This window comes from Lagenorhynchus albirostris, chromosome 15, assembly GCF_949774975.1.
Source record: "Lagenorhynchus albirostris chromosome 15, mLagAlb1.1, whole genome shotgun sequence".
NCBI classification, from domain to species: domain Eukaryota; kingdom Metazoa; phylum Chordata; class Mammalia; order Artiodactyla; family Delphinidae; genus Lagenorhynchus; species Lagenorhynchus albirostris.
In genome coordinates this window covers 32,471,321-32,488,171 of record NC_083109.1, presented here as the reverse complement: position 1 = coordinate 32,488,171, position 16,851 = coordinate 32,471,321, and the positions used below count along the sequence as shown (strand labels likewise).

At 42.5% G+C, this 16,851-nt stretch overlaps 1 protein-coding gene across 1 annotated transcript; it reads left to right on the top strand.

Moving 5' to 3' along the window:
- Nucleotides 1–222: 222 nt before the first annotated feature.
- On the top strand, nucleotides 223–7,535 carry PROKR2 (prokineticin receptor 2). The gene is made up of 2 exons (XM_060124074.1): nucleotides 223–680; nucleotides 6,839–7,535. Exons 1-2 carry the CDS (start codon nucleotides 223–225, stop codon nucleotides 7,533–7,535), a joined length of 1,155 nt encoding a protein of 384 aa, XP_059980057.1.
- The last annotated feature ends 9,316 nt before the right edge of the window (nucleotides 7,536–16,851 follow it).

Below are 16,851 nucleotides of genomic sequence, written 5' to 3'. Positions count from 1 at the left end.
CCTATACCTGGGAGAACTCTGGGAGGATGCTACCAGGTGTTCTCCTATATTTTATCAACTGGTTGTGTCTCCTTCCAGGATCCATGATGGCGTCTTGACTCCCCACAGATGTGGGCAGGGTGCTAAGATCTCTGACCTCATGAAAGCAGAGGGTCTGGACCCCCAGCTCAGAGTACTCAGACCGCGGAGACTCCTGCATACCACTCACTGGCAAGCTTCACCATGGCAGCCCAGAATGGAAACACTAGTTTTGCAGCTAACTTCAGTATACCCCAAGACCATGCCTCCTCCCTCCCCTTCAACTTCAGTTATGGTGATTACGACCTCCCTCTAGATGAGGATGAGGATATGACCAAGACTCACACCTTCTTTGCAGCCAAGATCATTATCGGGGTGGCACTTGTGGGCATCATGCTGATTTGTGGCATTGGCAATTTTGTCTTTATCACTGCCCTTGCCCGCTATAAGAAGCTGCGCAACCTCACCAACCTGCTCATTGCTAACCTGGCCATCTCCGACTTCCTGGTGGCCATTGTCTGCTGCCCCTTTGAGATGGACTACTATGTGGTGCGCCAGCTCTCCTGGAAGCACGGCCATGTGCTCTGTGCCTCTGTCAACTACCTGCGTACCGTCTCACTCTATGTCTCCACCAATGCCCTGCTGGCCATCGCTATCGACAGGTGAGGATGTTGGGTAGGGGTAAACAGGGAGGTGGCCCAGGTTGCCTCTTTCCTCACTTCAGCTCTAAACGTTGGCATTACTCCAGATTCAAATGCGTGCCCATCTATCGAGGCAAAAGGAGACTTGGTTTCTCCAGTTGTGTCTCATGTTCTCCCAAATGTGGACAAGAGTGAGGCTCCTGAGCCTCCCAGCTCTGGGCCATGCCCCCATACACCACATCTGCTTCAGATACAGGCATGTCATATAACCATGAACCTCACCAAACACAAAAGCAAAAGCAGCATTTTAGGCAGGTTACTACTTAGAAGCCACATTAACTAGGTTAGCCAAGGCAGCTTCAAGTCAAGATAGCATGTGCGAAGTTTTTCCTGTAACCACTACCCAAAGATATAGAACATTTCCATCCCTAGAAAGTTTCCTTGTGCCCCTTACCAGTCATTCCTCCCATCCCAGGCAACCACTGATCTGATTTCTAGCGTCATAGTTTAGTTTTGCCTATTTTTTAACTTCGTAAAAATGGAATCATACAGTATGTACTCTTGTTCTTGGTGACTTTGTGGCAGAGCTGATTTTAAAATAAGATTACAGGGTTCAGTTGCAAAAAAGAGGGAAGGACATTCTTGCCTTTCTTTTTTGCATACATCCATGTGCTTATTTGCATATATTTGCATGAGATGTTCTGTAAGTCCTTGATCTATTGTAAATTTATAAAGTAAAATTTCTAATAGCAGCTTCAGACAAATCTGATACATGTTTTATTTATGTAAATAGCTGTAGGCCAGCACTGGACTACCAGTGGCTCTGCTTGAGGGGGGCAATTTGTGTCACATCTTCTTGGTCCACCATTGTGAGTTATGCTCATTTTGATGATGTGTTTTTAATCATCTTTTTCCCTTTTATCTCCTTTCAACTCCAGTTTTTCCCTTATTCTCAGTGCTATTTAGGTCTGTGGTCCTTTTTAATCAACCCGGTGATTATTTTTCATTTATGATAATATAATACACATACAGGTATAAGAGGCATCTTCCTATTTATAACTTAATTCCTGCAAGAAAAAACAATTTTGTTATCACAACTTTGAGGCTCGTAAGCTCTGAACCCAGTGTTTATGAAACTTACCTATTAACCAAATGCACAAAATTCCCCAGGGGAAATGATACAAAGTATGTTTGGTACAATGGTACAAAGTCAGATTCCTGGGCCCCTACTGAATGGGAATCCCCTGAGCTAGGACCTAGGCATCTGCATTTTACCCAACCCTGAATGATTCTGATGTTTACTCAAGTGAGTTACCACTGTTCTCATCACCTTTTTTCCATTGAAACCTTTGTCTTCCTAATGTAGTTGTGGGGTTTTTCTTTCTTTCTCTTTCTTTCTTTCTTTCTTTCTATCTTTCTTTCTTTCTTTCTTTCTTTCCTTCTTCCTTCCTTCCTTTCTTTTTTCTTTCTTTCTTTCTTTCTTTCTTTCTTTTCTTTCTTTCTTTCTTTCTTGTTTCTTCTTTCTTTTGTAACATGGGAGATTCTCAGGAAGCAACCATTCTGTTACAATACAGAGTGGTTCATTTTCCACCCCAAACCAGCTCTGCCTCAGTCAGCTTCCAGCTCTGTCAGCCATTCCACCATCTCCCAGTCACCCAAGCAGGAGATACTACCATCATTCTTTTCCTTTCTCCCTGTTCTACTGCCACCCACACATCCCTACACCAGGTGCAGCCCTACCCCAGGTCCTGGCAATAGTCCCTCCAGCTTCATCTCTTGGCAAGTCATGGCTGGACCATCATAATGCTCCTCTAACTTGTCTCTTCACCCCTTCAGGAGCCCCTGACTGTCCCTTGGAATCTATACTCATCCATATTAAGCATCAGAATATCACCACTGAAGAGTCTTTCTAATATATCTCATTCCTTACAAAACCTCCAAAAGTTTCGATGCCTATAGAATACATGCCAAATCCTGAGTCTAGCACCCCAGAGTCTTTGTAATCTGATGCCAATCTGTCTTTTAATCTCATGCTGTGTCTGGGGACACAGACGGTCTTTTCCAAAGGACATTGTGTTTTAAGCATAATAACCACTCCTATCTTCATGTTTCCATAGTGCTTAGTGCAGAGCCTCAAACCTGTGCCTTAGTGTGGTTTACCCCTAAAATAGACCCTGAGACAAGGATTCATGTGCAGGTAGCCCTCAGTAAGCACCTATAGGGAGATAGGAAATGAGGCAGTCAAGGGAAGGCAGTCAATACAAGCTGTGTTATTGAACAAGTTTCCACTGTGCACAGCTGATGCTTATTCCTGCCACAGAACTCTTGGAGCTGGTGTAGATCACACCTCAGAGTTCTCCCAGGAGTGAGAGGGTAGGAGGGAACTAGGATATTTATACACCAACCCTCATAAGTCATTTGTGAGGGCCACTCTGGAAATTCTGTGCAAGTTACCAAGAGGAATCTGGAAGCCAGAGAAGGCCTTCCAACAAAGAAATGCAGGTTTTAGCAGGTGGCAGTGGACAGGCATACAGTGAAGTGATAAAAGCAAAGGGATAATAGAGGGGCACCAACAACATCTGCTACAACCTGGTAGATCTACAGGTTGCTGGGTTCTACTTTGTGCCCAACCTATACGTATGGAAACATAAAGTAGTAGAAGACACAGTCTTTGACCTCAGGGAGCTTTTCTTCCACACAAAAACTAGAATAATCTAGTGATAAGTGAAGAGTAACTCAGAGAAAGACAGATGATTATGTTAGTGATGCAGTCTGGGAACGCTTCATGAGGAAGGCATTGCAATTCAAGTGTGCTATTCTGACCACCTCCTATTCACCCCGTTGATGAATGCAGGACTCTCCAGCACCAATAGTAGTAGATAACTGAACCCACAACACCTCAAACTAGAACAATGAGGGTGAAAGCACTTGGCTGGTCTCATATACTGCCAGCCCAGGGGAGGAGGACACTGCACACCAGGCAGGGTCACGTGGGAGCTGTGCTTGGGAATAGAATGAACCAGCAGGGGATGTGAGCAGCAGGGTCTATAGTGACAAGAGGCTGAGGTGACCCTTGGCTCCCATGGGAGGATGTGATTGACTTGTTTGGATGATTTTGCCAACTGGCAGGGAGGTGAAACCCATTAGGTTGAGGATTGGGGGTGCAGCTATTCCCACTGATAGAGGAACTAGCAGGACAAGAGCGTTTCTCACTGGGTGGAGGGATATATCTGGTGAAAACAGAGGAACTCACAGCTAGGCTTTTGGGGCCCTGTAGATGTCAAAGCAGCATATGGAATTTCAGCCCTTATAATCCAGGACCCTAATAAATAAATAGCACCCCTCTTTCTCACTCAGTTTCAAACCAACTGAAAAATAAGGCAAAATGATAAGAAAGATGAATGATGTCCAAACTCTCACTTTTGCTGAGATGACACTAATTAAATAATGGGCTTGTATCTGTAGGCATGGGGACCACAGCTTACTCAGAATTAGATAAACCTGCAAACCCTGACACAGGTAGCAGCAGAAGAGCAAGGTTCATGTGCAGAGGGCCTAGAAGGGATGATATTTGAAGTCATAGAGAACCCAGAAAAAGAGTGTTGACCTCAAGAAACACACATCCAAGCAGATAGATGGCAACAAAGACTTTGCAGATATCCCTCTTGCCAATGAATGAGTCATGCGAAAAGATGGGTTTAAACAAAGTATTATAGCTTCCACCATGCTTTATGTACATTTACCTTCTCAAATAGAATCTTTCAAAAAGCCTACAAGATTGTCTGTAAAGTTATTTTTATCTCCCTTTCACAGATGAAGAAACTAAGTCCCAGGAGCATAAGTAATTTATTCAAGAATTTAGGTGCACAGCTGAAATCCAGGGCTTCTGAATAATGCCTAGGCCAATGTTCTTTATTTTATTATTTAGCTGATGACAACTCTGAATTTTGGAGCATCCTATAGGATAAGGAATTAGAATTTAGGAGTTGACAACAGATTAAGCAGGGCTGTGGAAGTTCTCTTTGACATTGGTTACTGAGATACTTTTCATGCAAGAACCAGACTGAGAGAGTTATTAAGTCTTGAATTAGTTCTGCATTATCTAAGGACTTTGGACTCAGTATGATAGGCAGAATAATGACACCCCCAAGATATCCACATCCTAATCCCCAGAATACGTTATGCCTAAGGGGAATTAAGATAGCAGATGGAATTAAGGTTGCTAATTAGCTGATCATAAAATAAGGACATGAGACTGGATTATCCAGGTGGGCCCAGTGGTCCTTAGATGTGCAAGAAGGAGGCAGAAAAGTCAGTGTCAGTGATGTGTTGTGGGAAGGGCTTGACTGGTTACTGGTGGCTTTGAACATGAAAGGGGGCCCTAAACCAAGGAATGCAGGCAGCCCTAGACAAGAAACAAATGAGATTTTCCCCTCAGAGCCTCCAGAAAGGAACACAGTCCTACCAACAACTTGATTTTAGCCCAGTGAGACACATGTCAGACTTCTGACCTCCAAAACTGTAAGATAATTAATTTGTGTTGTTTAAGCCACTGAGTTTGTGGTAATTTGTTACAGCAGCAACAGGAAGCTGATACACTCAGTATCACAGAGAGACAGTGATTGTGAGATGTCCCTGCCCCAGTGAAAGATTGGCTAGCCCATTTTTCCCAATCTCCAGCCCTGTGAGCCTTGCGCTACCCAGGCAAGTCACGCAGGTTAACTTGGAAAAGCTGGGTCCCATGGATGGGTGAAGAACTCCAGTAAGCACTGCTTATTAATATATACAGCTAGGGTGTAGCCACTGGTTGGGATGGGATGCAACTTTATCTCATGTCTTCATAAAGCTGCAAGCTGGGGAGAGCCAGGCTGCCATGAGATCTCCTAATTGAAGTCTATAGAGTCAGAGCTGCCAGTGGGCAAGGGGAAGGCAAGAGCCAATAAAACAATCTTATGACAGACATATTGTCAGGGACAGACAGAAATAACATGGCAGAAGGCCTTCTTGGTCAAGTCAGAAACTTGGAAAGGTGACCAAAGGGTCTTGTTACAATAGAAGGGTAAATTGGATAGAATTTCTATGGGTGGCTTCCTGCTCTTGGTCATAACCTGACTCAAGCTCCAGGTAAGGGGTACATATTCATTTCCAAGGTTGTATTGTTTCTTCCCTACCCTTCATGCCTCTTTTCTTCCTCCACCTTCCTCCACCACCTCTTCCTCCACCTTCCTCCACCACTTCTCCCTCTCACTCCATAAAATGCACAGGAATGATTCCAGGGCACTAAATTACCTAAATAGGTGTTGTTAGGTTTTTCTGGAAAGAAGGTATTCAACCTACACAAATGAGCTCATTTCCCACAAAGGGCTCCAACCTCTTTCCCAGGCAGCGTTGCTCATTGGAAAGAGCAGGATAAAAGTTTTATGCTGTGTGCTGCTCTATGGTGTCAAGGCAACTTTACACACCTTCTCATCTGAGCTTGAGACAGCCCAGGGAGTTGGGTGTAAAAGTTTTGTATCAGGAGCCTGGATTCTGTTCCCTGCACCAAGTGAGCTTGGGCAAGTCATTTACACCTCACTAGATTCCTCAGATTCTACCCTTAGTCCACTCCTGCTCTGTAATGCAGGATGACACCTGAGGGGAGGAGAGAAAAATTCCTAGTCCACAGCTCTTCTTTCACCTCTACACTAGAAGATATTTGGATTGAAGGGTTTTGAAAGAATTATGTTCTTAGGCAGAATGGCAAGCTGGAAAGCCAAGGTGGTATCAATAGGGCTTATAATCATGATAGGCCACATGTACATGCCACACCTAGTACATGCCAAGCATTTCACAAACATTATAATATTTAATATTCACAGCAGCCCTGCAAGGTAGGTGTCATTTTATTTCATGTTGCACCTGAGGAAATGAATCTCAGAGAGACTGAGTGATTCACTCCAGCCAAGATTTATTCTGTCTGTTTGACCCAAATCCTGTGCTGTTTACACTAAATCACTCCTCTCCTCCAAATGCCAAATGATGTTGCTAAAATAAGATGAAGCACGTTGATGCTGGAAAATTAGGTACGTGGGGAGTCATTGTGCCATTTTGTCTGCTACTGTGGGTGTTTGGGTTAGTTAAAAACCAATAATGATTACAAGCACACATCATTATTACTGATAGCTTCCCTCCCCCACCAGATATCTCGCTATCGTTCACCCCTTGAAACCACGGATGAATTATCAAACAGCCTCCTTCCTGATCGCTTTGGTCTGGATCGTATCCATTCTCATCGCCATCCCATCAGCCTACTTCACAACGGAAACCGTCCTCTTTATTGTCAAACGCCAGGAAAAGATCTTCTGCGGCCAGATCTGGCCAGTGGACCAGCAGCTCTACTATAAATCCTACTTCCTCTTCATCTTCGGCATCGAGTTCCTGGGCCCGGTGGTCACCATGACCCTGTGCTACGCCAGGATCTCCCGGGAGCTCTGGTTCAAGGCAGTCCCTGGTTTCCAGACGGAACAGATCCGGAAGCGGCTGCGGTGCCGCCGGAAGACGGTGCTGGTGCTCATGTGCATCCTCACGGCCTACGTGCTGTGCTGGGCGCCTTTCTACGGCTTCACCATCGTGCGCGACTTCTTCCCCACTGTATTCGTGAAGGAGAAGCACTACCTCACAGCCTTTTATGTCGTCGAGTGCATCGCCATGAGCAACAGCATGATCAACACCGTTTGCTTCGTGGCCGTCAAGAACAACACCATGAAGTACTTCAAGAAGATGCTGCTGCTCCACTGGCGGCCCTCCCATGGCGGGAGCAAGTCCAGCGCTGACCATGACCTCAAAACCAGCGGCCTGCTGGCCACGGAAGAGGTGGATTGTATCAGGCTGAAGTGACCCACTGGTGTTTCGTAATTGAAAACCCAAAAGCCAGTACTTAGAGCACAATTCACCAATAACCAAGTTCACAGACTGCTTGGGGAAAGGACAACTGTGTTCACACCTCACTGCTCTCAAGGAGCTGGATGCTTCTGGAGTCATAAAATGTGATGCAACTAGACACAAACCACAGCAGCTGACATTTACTGATAGCTGCTCAACACCTACTGTGTGCACAACCACACCAGCGAGATTAGATAAGGGCAACAGGAGCTGACATTTACTGATTACCTACTGTGCAAAAATATTTAAATAGCAAAATGAAATGGCAGAAGCCATTGGAGTCATTAAGCTATATCCAGATATTTAGGTGGTCAAACAGAGGCCACAGATGGTTATCTAGACTCATTCTTCATCTTCCCTCATTTTATATCTGGCCAGTGCAGGAAAGTCAAAGCCTACAGAATGCAGCACAATGGAGATAAAAGGGTGAATTAGAGGGTGGGGTTTACAGCCTCACGGGAAGACAATTCACGCCATCACACTGAGCTTTCCCACCCAGATCTTATGACCTCCCTAGAACATTCTCTAGGATTCTGGCTGCCAGAAAAGAATTTTTCTCATAACCAGGTCATTGGTTATCTATAATGGTGTAATTTCAAAGGAAAGAACCAAAAAATTTTCTTTTCCACTGATGCTTGAAAACTCATCATTCTTTTGGGTGAAGACAGACAATCCTGAAATGAGGAACACATCCAGTTCCTGAAACCTTAATGTCAAGGATGTCAGCAGCTCTAGTGTCAGTGAGTAAGGGGACAGAGAAAGGGGTCGAGTTTGCCACTGGCAATGAACGTAATCTGTGTGGCTATTTTGCTAAGGCCTGGGCCACTTTTCTAGAACACACCCTTTCTTGCAAAGACGAGCTCTACTTGGAATCCAAAGACCTGGGTTCAAGTCCTAACTCATGTGACCTAGATGTTTACTGTCTCTGCATCTCAGTTTTGTTCAACGAAACAAGGATGATGAAAATATTTTCTCTGCCTGCCTTACAGGACTGTTGGGCAAGCCCACTGAGGTCATAGTTTGTAAAAGTGCTTTTCAACTATACAAGTGATGAGAATGGATAAGAGATATTGAATGATTTGTTTGGACCCCATCCACTGTGGCTTATTATGGAGAAACACTTCCACTTTTTCATCCTTAGTCTATGGACCAGTGATCCCTGAACTCTTCTCAGTGCAGTCCATCTACATCAGGGCAAAAAAGGAATCCTTGTCCTGGGTTATAATCAGAAAGATTCAACTTCAGAGTCTCAGTTACCCACACCCCACTCCAAACTTTCAGTATCCCTGTGGTCATAGAAGTGTTGATAGTCTTCCCTGCATGTTGCTAAACAGCACATCCCAGGGCTGCCTAAGTCTGTTTGTATAATCACACACCTGTGGTAATTGTGCGTAGTTGTCTTCATTTCTTCCTGATTCATTTTGAAGCAGAGTCTATACAAATGGTTTGGGATTGACCCAAATGACCCACATTTGGGCAATTCCTGCTCTTCTATAGTGACAGGGTTATTTAGTTGTTTGCTTGTCTGTGTGTGTATGTGTGTGTGTTTAATTAATTGTTGGTGTTTTTAATCCAACAGTGATGTTTCAACCAACATTTTCCTCCATCACCACCCAGCATGTTCACCTTCAGCCCAATCATTGTACCCTCAGAAAATGCAAACTCACTTTAACATTAGGCTAAGCCAAATTGTTTATAAATTCTGATTAGACAAAATTACACAATGCATTCTAAAGCCAAGCAAGTAAATATTTTGGGGTTATCTGCATTTTCACAAATATGATAACTGCATTTTTATTTATTACCCCTGTCCTGACTCTTCTCCTAAAGATGATTCTTTAAGAGTACACTGTTACCAATTGTGTCTGTCAAAAGAATTCAGTCCCTTTTTCCTTTTTATACTAAAACATACCATCCTCCCTTCATTTAAATTTAACTGAAACAACTTTTGTAACTATTGGTGAGATTTGTGATTTTCCAGTGAATTAAAGTGTTATGCTGTTATCAAATGAAATTATTAACATATGGAAACTTAACCACACTGTTGAAGCATTTTCCCTGCTAATCTTCTATATGTTAGTATATTTACATATCAATGAAGTGATAGCCATTTAAACAATTCAACCTTGCAACAGAGAAGGAAGTTCTTGAAGGCATCTTTAGAACAGTGGCAGCTCACACCAGCAACGAGCCTCATCTTGGTCACGTCCCTCAAGCTGCCAGCCCAGGAGTGTACTCATGCATGCAAATAAATCAAAGAACCGCTACTCCATGTTCACGTTACCCTTTCATTTTAAAATCATCTTGTTTGTTTAATGAAAACTGCTGTTTGCATGGAGACTGTTCATTCCTCTAACTGGTGTTAACGTAATAAATTAATTGCACTTGTGCTTACACTTTTCTTTTCAAGACTAATTAATACTAAGCTTAAGATACTTTTAATGCACTGAGATATATAAACATTCATATATACTATTATATATTGGAAATTTAATCTCCTTTGGCAAAATGGATCCATTTCCTTGGCCAGAATAAGAGAAGGATGGCTTTGTGATGAAGCTATTAGATTTTTCTTTCAGCATCCAACATCAAAAATAAGTTGATTCTCAAGTTGAAATCAAAAGATGGCTTCAGGCCCTTCATGGATAAAAACCAATTGCAGACTTCTGAAGGAAAAAGTGACACATGAGGTGGTTAGAAGACTTAAAGTAGTTCTATTTCTAGGGGAAATTTTTGGCTTTGAATCGTATCTCCTCAATTTAACTGTTATCTCTCCCTTGGGCTCAGGAAAACACACACACACACACACACACACACAACTACACCTCAATAGGACACCAAAGCAGGAAAAGGCCTTTTAGGACATGTAACTCAACTCACTCCTTTCTTAGGTGAGAAGATCTGAATTTCAAATGAGGAAATGACTTGCTTAAGGATGCACAGCTAACACTAACATTTGCTGGAGCCACAACATTGCCCCCAGGTCTCACTCTGGTCTAGTGAGCTGCATTCAGTAACTGCCCTCCTGTGTCCAAAGGAGGGGACTTCCTCTAAGAATGTTTAAAGGGCCATTTAAACTGGTTTCTGACCTCCTGGGAGAATCTTAATCTGCACAAAAGATACCTTCCTTCCTTCTGGCAAGCAAAGAGTGCATCCATCCAAGGGACTTCATAATCTAGACCCCAGGGTTCCAGAGAAATCAGAATTACACCAGGGTCACTCTAGCGCTCCTGCCTTTCTTTTCTCCTATTGAGAGAAATGCCCCCTCAGGGAGAGGTCTGAGCACATTTGCCTTGAACATACATGGAACTATTTATATGTGATGCTGGAGCCATGTGGGAAAGCAGATTATGAAGAGGGGACCCTGGCCCTAGGAAAAGTAAGCGGTGGGGAAAAGGACTTTCTCATATTCAAAGGCAAAGCAAGTCCAAGGCCAGAGTGTGCAATCATCACACAAGTTCCAGCTGGCTGATCCTGAGCAGTGGTCCTTCTTCATGCCTCCCAGGAACCAAATGCCTTCTGGTCACCAGGTCAGCCTCTCTCCTGAGGTACACCAACCAGGCTACACATCACCTCCTTGGGTTGCTTGAACCACTTACTCCTTTACAGATGCTTAAAGAGCTCCAAATACAGGACAATATTCCCGAGAGATAAGCTGGTGTAAAAAAAAATGTGTTTGGCACTTTCTTCAGATAAAACAAATTGGCGGGAGGTGAGGGATTCATTGGAACTTGAAAAGAATAAGTAGTTATCGAATAGAGGGAAGTAGGCAGGGGTTTGCCTCCAAGAAGCAGGTGGTCAGCTCTTGGAACAGAATTTCATATAGATGCAAGGTCTTTCCATCCCTTTGTTAACTGAATTTCCACGTATGAGTCACAGGCTGAGATGAAAGAGGTCATCTCCAGAATCTCATTTAATGCTGACTGTAGGTTACCAGCTCTGGATCCAGCTCCTAGGCAGGTTCCTGACACAATACTTTGACTGAACTCTGCAGCAGGGATGGTCCAGTGTGTGCAGAAGAAGGTCTTCCGCCCACTCAGCCAGTCTCTGTGCTGGCTGTACAAAAATGGGAGTGCAAGCCTGAATCTGAAAGTGACTCTTGAAATGATATATGATTAATTCCATGTTGAGGTTGAGATACCGTAAGCACAAAAATGGAGAGAATTTAGAAGACAGATTCCTTCTGGCCATGGGAATCAGAGAAACTTTGGAGTAGGGAAGTAGTTAGGCAGAGCTCTGGAAGATGGAGCATGGTGGGAAGACGATATTCTAGGCAAAGAGGACAGAATGAGCAAAGACATAGAAGAGGAGAAATGAGATAGAATATAAGTGGAACAGAAAATAGTTTGATTTGACAAACACATAGAATGCAGAGTGTTTAAAGGGAGAACAAACTCCAGCAGCAGGATGAAGAAAGAAGTGTACTGAAAGAGCCTGGGATTCACAGTCAGAATCATGTTCAAATAGTAAATCATACTGAACCATGCGAATTTTACTATACCCCTTACCCCTTCATCTATAAAATAGGAATGATAATAGTATTTACATCATAGGATTATATGTGGTTCAAATATATATCTTAGAAAAATGCCTAGCACAACATAAGCAGTCAATAATATTAGCTGTTATTTTTAGAATGATTAATTCTGGGAACAGAATTTCTCCTAGAGGAATCCAGAGTATTGTGTCACATATAATGGATATACTATTTGGGAATTATTCAACCAGAGTATTTTCATCTTCTGTGACTCCAAGTCTCTAGCCATCTTGGACTCCCAACTGTACCTGGCCAGCTCAAATCACAGGATATCTTCCATAGCATAAAGAAGATGCCCTTCCATCATTGAGACTGAACCAGAAAGATTAATGACCCTCAGGAAGGAGACAATGATGTAGGGGAAGTCCCTTCCACACAGGAAGAAGGAAAGAGCGCCTACCCCTTCCAGTCCCCATGGTTGTGGGAAAGAAAGAAACAAGTTAAAGACCAGATGCATTTGTCTTTGCTTTCTCCTTCAGGGTCTAAATCTAGGTGGTGGAGGTGAGGATGCAATAGAAGCACCTAAGTAATAGAGAAGCCTAAGATCATGGGGCATGGGGGCACCAATGAAACACTTGCCCAGGTTTCACTGGGGGAGGCCCTAGACCTCTAAGAGGAGCCCAGCAGTGGAGGAAGCTGCAAGACAGAGGAGTCTGATGTAGCACCTTGATACCTCACAACAAGCAGTGAGGTGTAGGGATCCATAAATTCGCATGTGCCCCACTTAGGGGTCACAGATGGATGGACAGAAGCCTGGGGTTGGGTCAAAAAGGCCATTTTGTGTGAGACCTTTGCAATCAAGTACAAATAGCCAGAACCATAGACTCCAAAAGACTAGTTGGAATCATTATTTTTCAACAACCCATCCTGCAGCACGGCCAGCAAGGATCCAGAATCCACATAACAGCATGTGATTCTGAGAATTCCTTTTATGCTCCTCCAACACGCAGTCACGGAAACTCCACTATATTTGGAAGGAGTAAGAAGGGGCTGAAAACCAAAACGTTTCATTTATCTGAAAGTGGGTGATTTAAGCTGAATGGAGTATACTTAAGTTCAAAAAGACTATATGTTATTAATAGCTAAGTTTAAGTTTGTTCTCTACCTCCCAATGAGACAGGGGTTCATAAAGCTTTGATCAGTGATAGAAAAGTCAAGAAGCTATGTTTTCTCCATACATCCAAGTGTCATGTCAGCCAACACTGCACATATAACAAGGATGAAAAAGCAGCAGAAATTGGGGACTGGGATGGAGAGAAAAGAGGAAAAGAAATTGAAATCATGAAAGACTATATCTCTTAGTTTAAAAATGTATATCCCCCTAAAAGAAAGCCAATGGCTCTTTGGTGATGGAAGCTGGTGCTATTGTTGAAAATGAAGAAAGAATGAAAATATTAGGTAGGTGAGAAGTTAAGGATCCTTTAAGAAAATGATAGTTCTTAACCAGAGAATAGAAGTTCAGATACATTACTATAATGATATGTTTGCTTATTCCGATCCATGGCATGAATAAATTGAATATGTTTTATAGAGAAACAAGAAGTGATTCACAATACTTCCACAAAAGCTACAGCCTGTGGAAAAAAATTGCATTTTATGGAAGAAATTATATGCTGTAGTGCTAGTGATACAATTGGGGATTTCCAAAGGTGGAGGATGAGTCCTTCATGAATGTCAAGGCTCTATCTTTTCTTTATCTCAGTTAAACTTTCAATACTTTGATATTTTGATTAGTTAGATTTATAGATGGTTGGAATAACATTGATTAAAGCATCTATGACCATCTAAAGATTTTATCCATTACTTGACTGAACCTAGAGAAGGCCAGATTATTAAAGGTCTGGACCCCTGAATGGGGATATGCAGTGGACAGGAAATAATTGGATGAATTCCTTCTCATTCGAGCTCATTGTTTGAGCTACATCAGCTAACAGGAAATTTTGCAAAAGGCTTCAAGCACGATTTGGCATTCTCACTCAGTATGCCTGAAGTTCTGCATTTTTATTTTATTTCAGCAAATGGTTATTGTTCCATATAGAGGCAGCTGTGAACTCTGGGAATTAGTTCTCCTCTTTCTCTTCCTCCTCATTACTATCATCACCATCTACCATCTGCAGAGAGTTGAGGGAGTGTCAGCGGGAAGAAGCAGAAAACTGCGGGGGTCCATAGCTGACCCAGGAAAGCATTGCCACCCACAGCTACACTGTTTTCACAACAGAATTTTTATTTTATAATTAGGCCATTGCTTTCCAGATCTCTGAGCTTCACTTAATGAAGGGACAACCCCAGCTTCTGCTCCATGGTTATTCTTATTATAGCAATCATAGAAATACATGGTGTTGATATTTCTGGTTCTCACATTACTCCACCTGAGCCTGACTTCTTTGCTCCAAGCAGTATTTTAGCTAAAAGTATCTCTTAACTTTGGGTTTACAAACCCACTGAAGTAGTTCTGAATGAGCCTTCTATTCCTCAGTATAGTAGGCTGAATAATGACCTCCTAAATATGTCCACATCCTAATCTCTAGGAACTGTCAATATGTAATCTTATGAGAAAGGAAACTTTGTTTGTATGATTAAGTTAAGCATCTTGAGACTAGGAGATAATTTTGTATTATCTGGGGTGAGCCCAAAGTAATTACAAGCATCCTTATAAGAGGAATATAAGAAGGACAAAGTCAGAAAAAGGAGATGTGGTGACAAAAACAGAGGCTGGAATGATGTGCTTTGAAGATGGAGGAAGAAGCCACAAGCCAAGGAATGCAGACACCTTCTAAAAGCTGAAAAAAAGCAACAAAACAAATTCTCTCCTAAAGTTTCCAGAAGGAATGCAACCCTGTTGACACCTCACAAACACTTTTTGGACTTCTGACCTCCAGAACTATAAGAGAATAAACCTGTGTTGTTTTAAGCCACTAAGTTTGTGTTAATTTTTTAAAGCAATAATAGGAAACTAATTCACCCAGGCACCAATTCCATCACTATCTTTGAGGCTGAATAATCAGTAGTACTTTGGTCCTTCCCAAACTGCATGACTCTGGCTGGATACTTACCCTCTATCAGTGAGGAGAGCTATATGTTGAGGCTGATCTGGAAAGCACATAAGGTACAGAAATGGACAGGCAATACTGCCAGTCAAGGCAGACTAAGGATCAAGTTTAGAGAGAGCAATAAAAGCAGGAGGATCGGGCAGAGTCCAGGCAGTCAGAAGCAAACTCATCCTCAAGGAACAGCACTGATGTGCTCAGCTCCTCAACCAGTGATGGCTCCATCTCTGTCTCTGATGTGTAGGTCAACAGGGTGGGAGCTATTTGCCACAGATAGAGATCAAAGGCCAGGAGGAAATCCTAGAGCAGACTGAAGTCAAAGCAGAACTACATGTCCGAATTCCCTCCCACTTGGACACACTTGTCAGACCTTTCAGGCCATGAAGATGTCAGAAAACATGTCAGAGGCCAAGTACTTGCCTCTGTAGACTTCACAGGATCTGCTCTTATGCAATAATTCCAGGATGACTCCTCCTTAGAAATTTAGGAATTCCTAAGCAGGAGAGGTTCACCCACACCCTCTCCATTACCAAATATCCTCACCTCTCTTAAGAGAAAAAAGAAGAGGTGATCAAATTAGGGGAAAGTATAGTAAATAAGAAAACACCTGTATTGCCACCTTCTTTGTTGCCAGGCTCTGTGAGGCACATTTGACATGTGGAAACATGTTTAAACCTCAGTGTCATTTCACTTCATCATTTAAAGATGGTTAAATCACCCAACCACTGCCCAACTTGGAAGTCCTTGAGGTAGGAGTGAGATCATTGGACAAATTGAAATGTGAGTTGTTCTCTGAGCTCCCCTGTGAATAGCTGCTGGAAGCACAAAACACCTAACTTCATCCAAGAGTTGTTCAAACAATAAGTTTGTAGGGTATTTTTAAGAAATAGATGTTTTTAATGGACAGCCTCTTTTCTATGTACAGTCAATCCTCATTATTCTCAGATTCTATATTTGTGAATTCTGCTACATGCTAAAATTTATTTGTAACCCCCAAATCAATATTCATGACACTTTCATGGTCATTCACAGGCATGTGCAGAGCAGGGAAAAATTTGAGTCACACAACACACATGTTCCCAGTGGAGGTCAAACAAACTGATACTCTGCCTTCTTGTTTCAGCTCTCATAGTGTAAACCAGTGTCCTTATCATGTTCTATGTAGTGCCGTGGTTTTTGCACTCTCATGCTTTTTGGTGTCGGTTTTGCTGTTTAAATGACAGCTGAAGGTCTGTTCAGTGCTCCTAAGCACAAGATGAAAGAGAAAATATATGCATTAGATAAGCTTCATTCAGGCATGAATTGGAGTACTATGGGCCATGAGTGTTGGTGAATTAACAGTATAAATTAAATAAAGTGTCTTTAAACAGAAACACACGTAAAACAAGGTCATGTGTTGATTGGTTGACAAAAATGTTGTGACCAGAAATTTGCAGGAAACTAACCCTATAATTCCCTTAAAAGCATTAGTTCAATGTTCACTAATTCATTGTTTGTGGTGGCTTTATAGAACATAACTACTGTGAATAATGAGAACTAACTGTAATCTCTCAAGTTCATATTTTGTTTGCCACAAGACATAACTTGAGGTGCTAGTTGAATAAAACCAGAGTCCAAGGTTTGACTTGGTCAAATTGCCACTTTTTGCAGCATCCCTGATGCCCCTCCTTCCTACACATCTGCCACA

Bases quoted from the DNA above. Each gene is read 5' to 3' on its own strand.
- PROKR2 (XM_060124074.1), top strand. From the start codon at position 223: ATGGCAGCCCAGAATGGAAACACTAGTTTTGCAGCTAACTTCAGTATA. The intron at 681-6,838 runs GTGAGGATGTTG...CTCCCCCACCAG, and splicing joins CTGGCCATCGCTATCGACAG to ATATCTCGCTATCGTTCACC.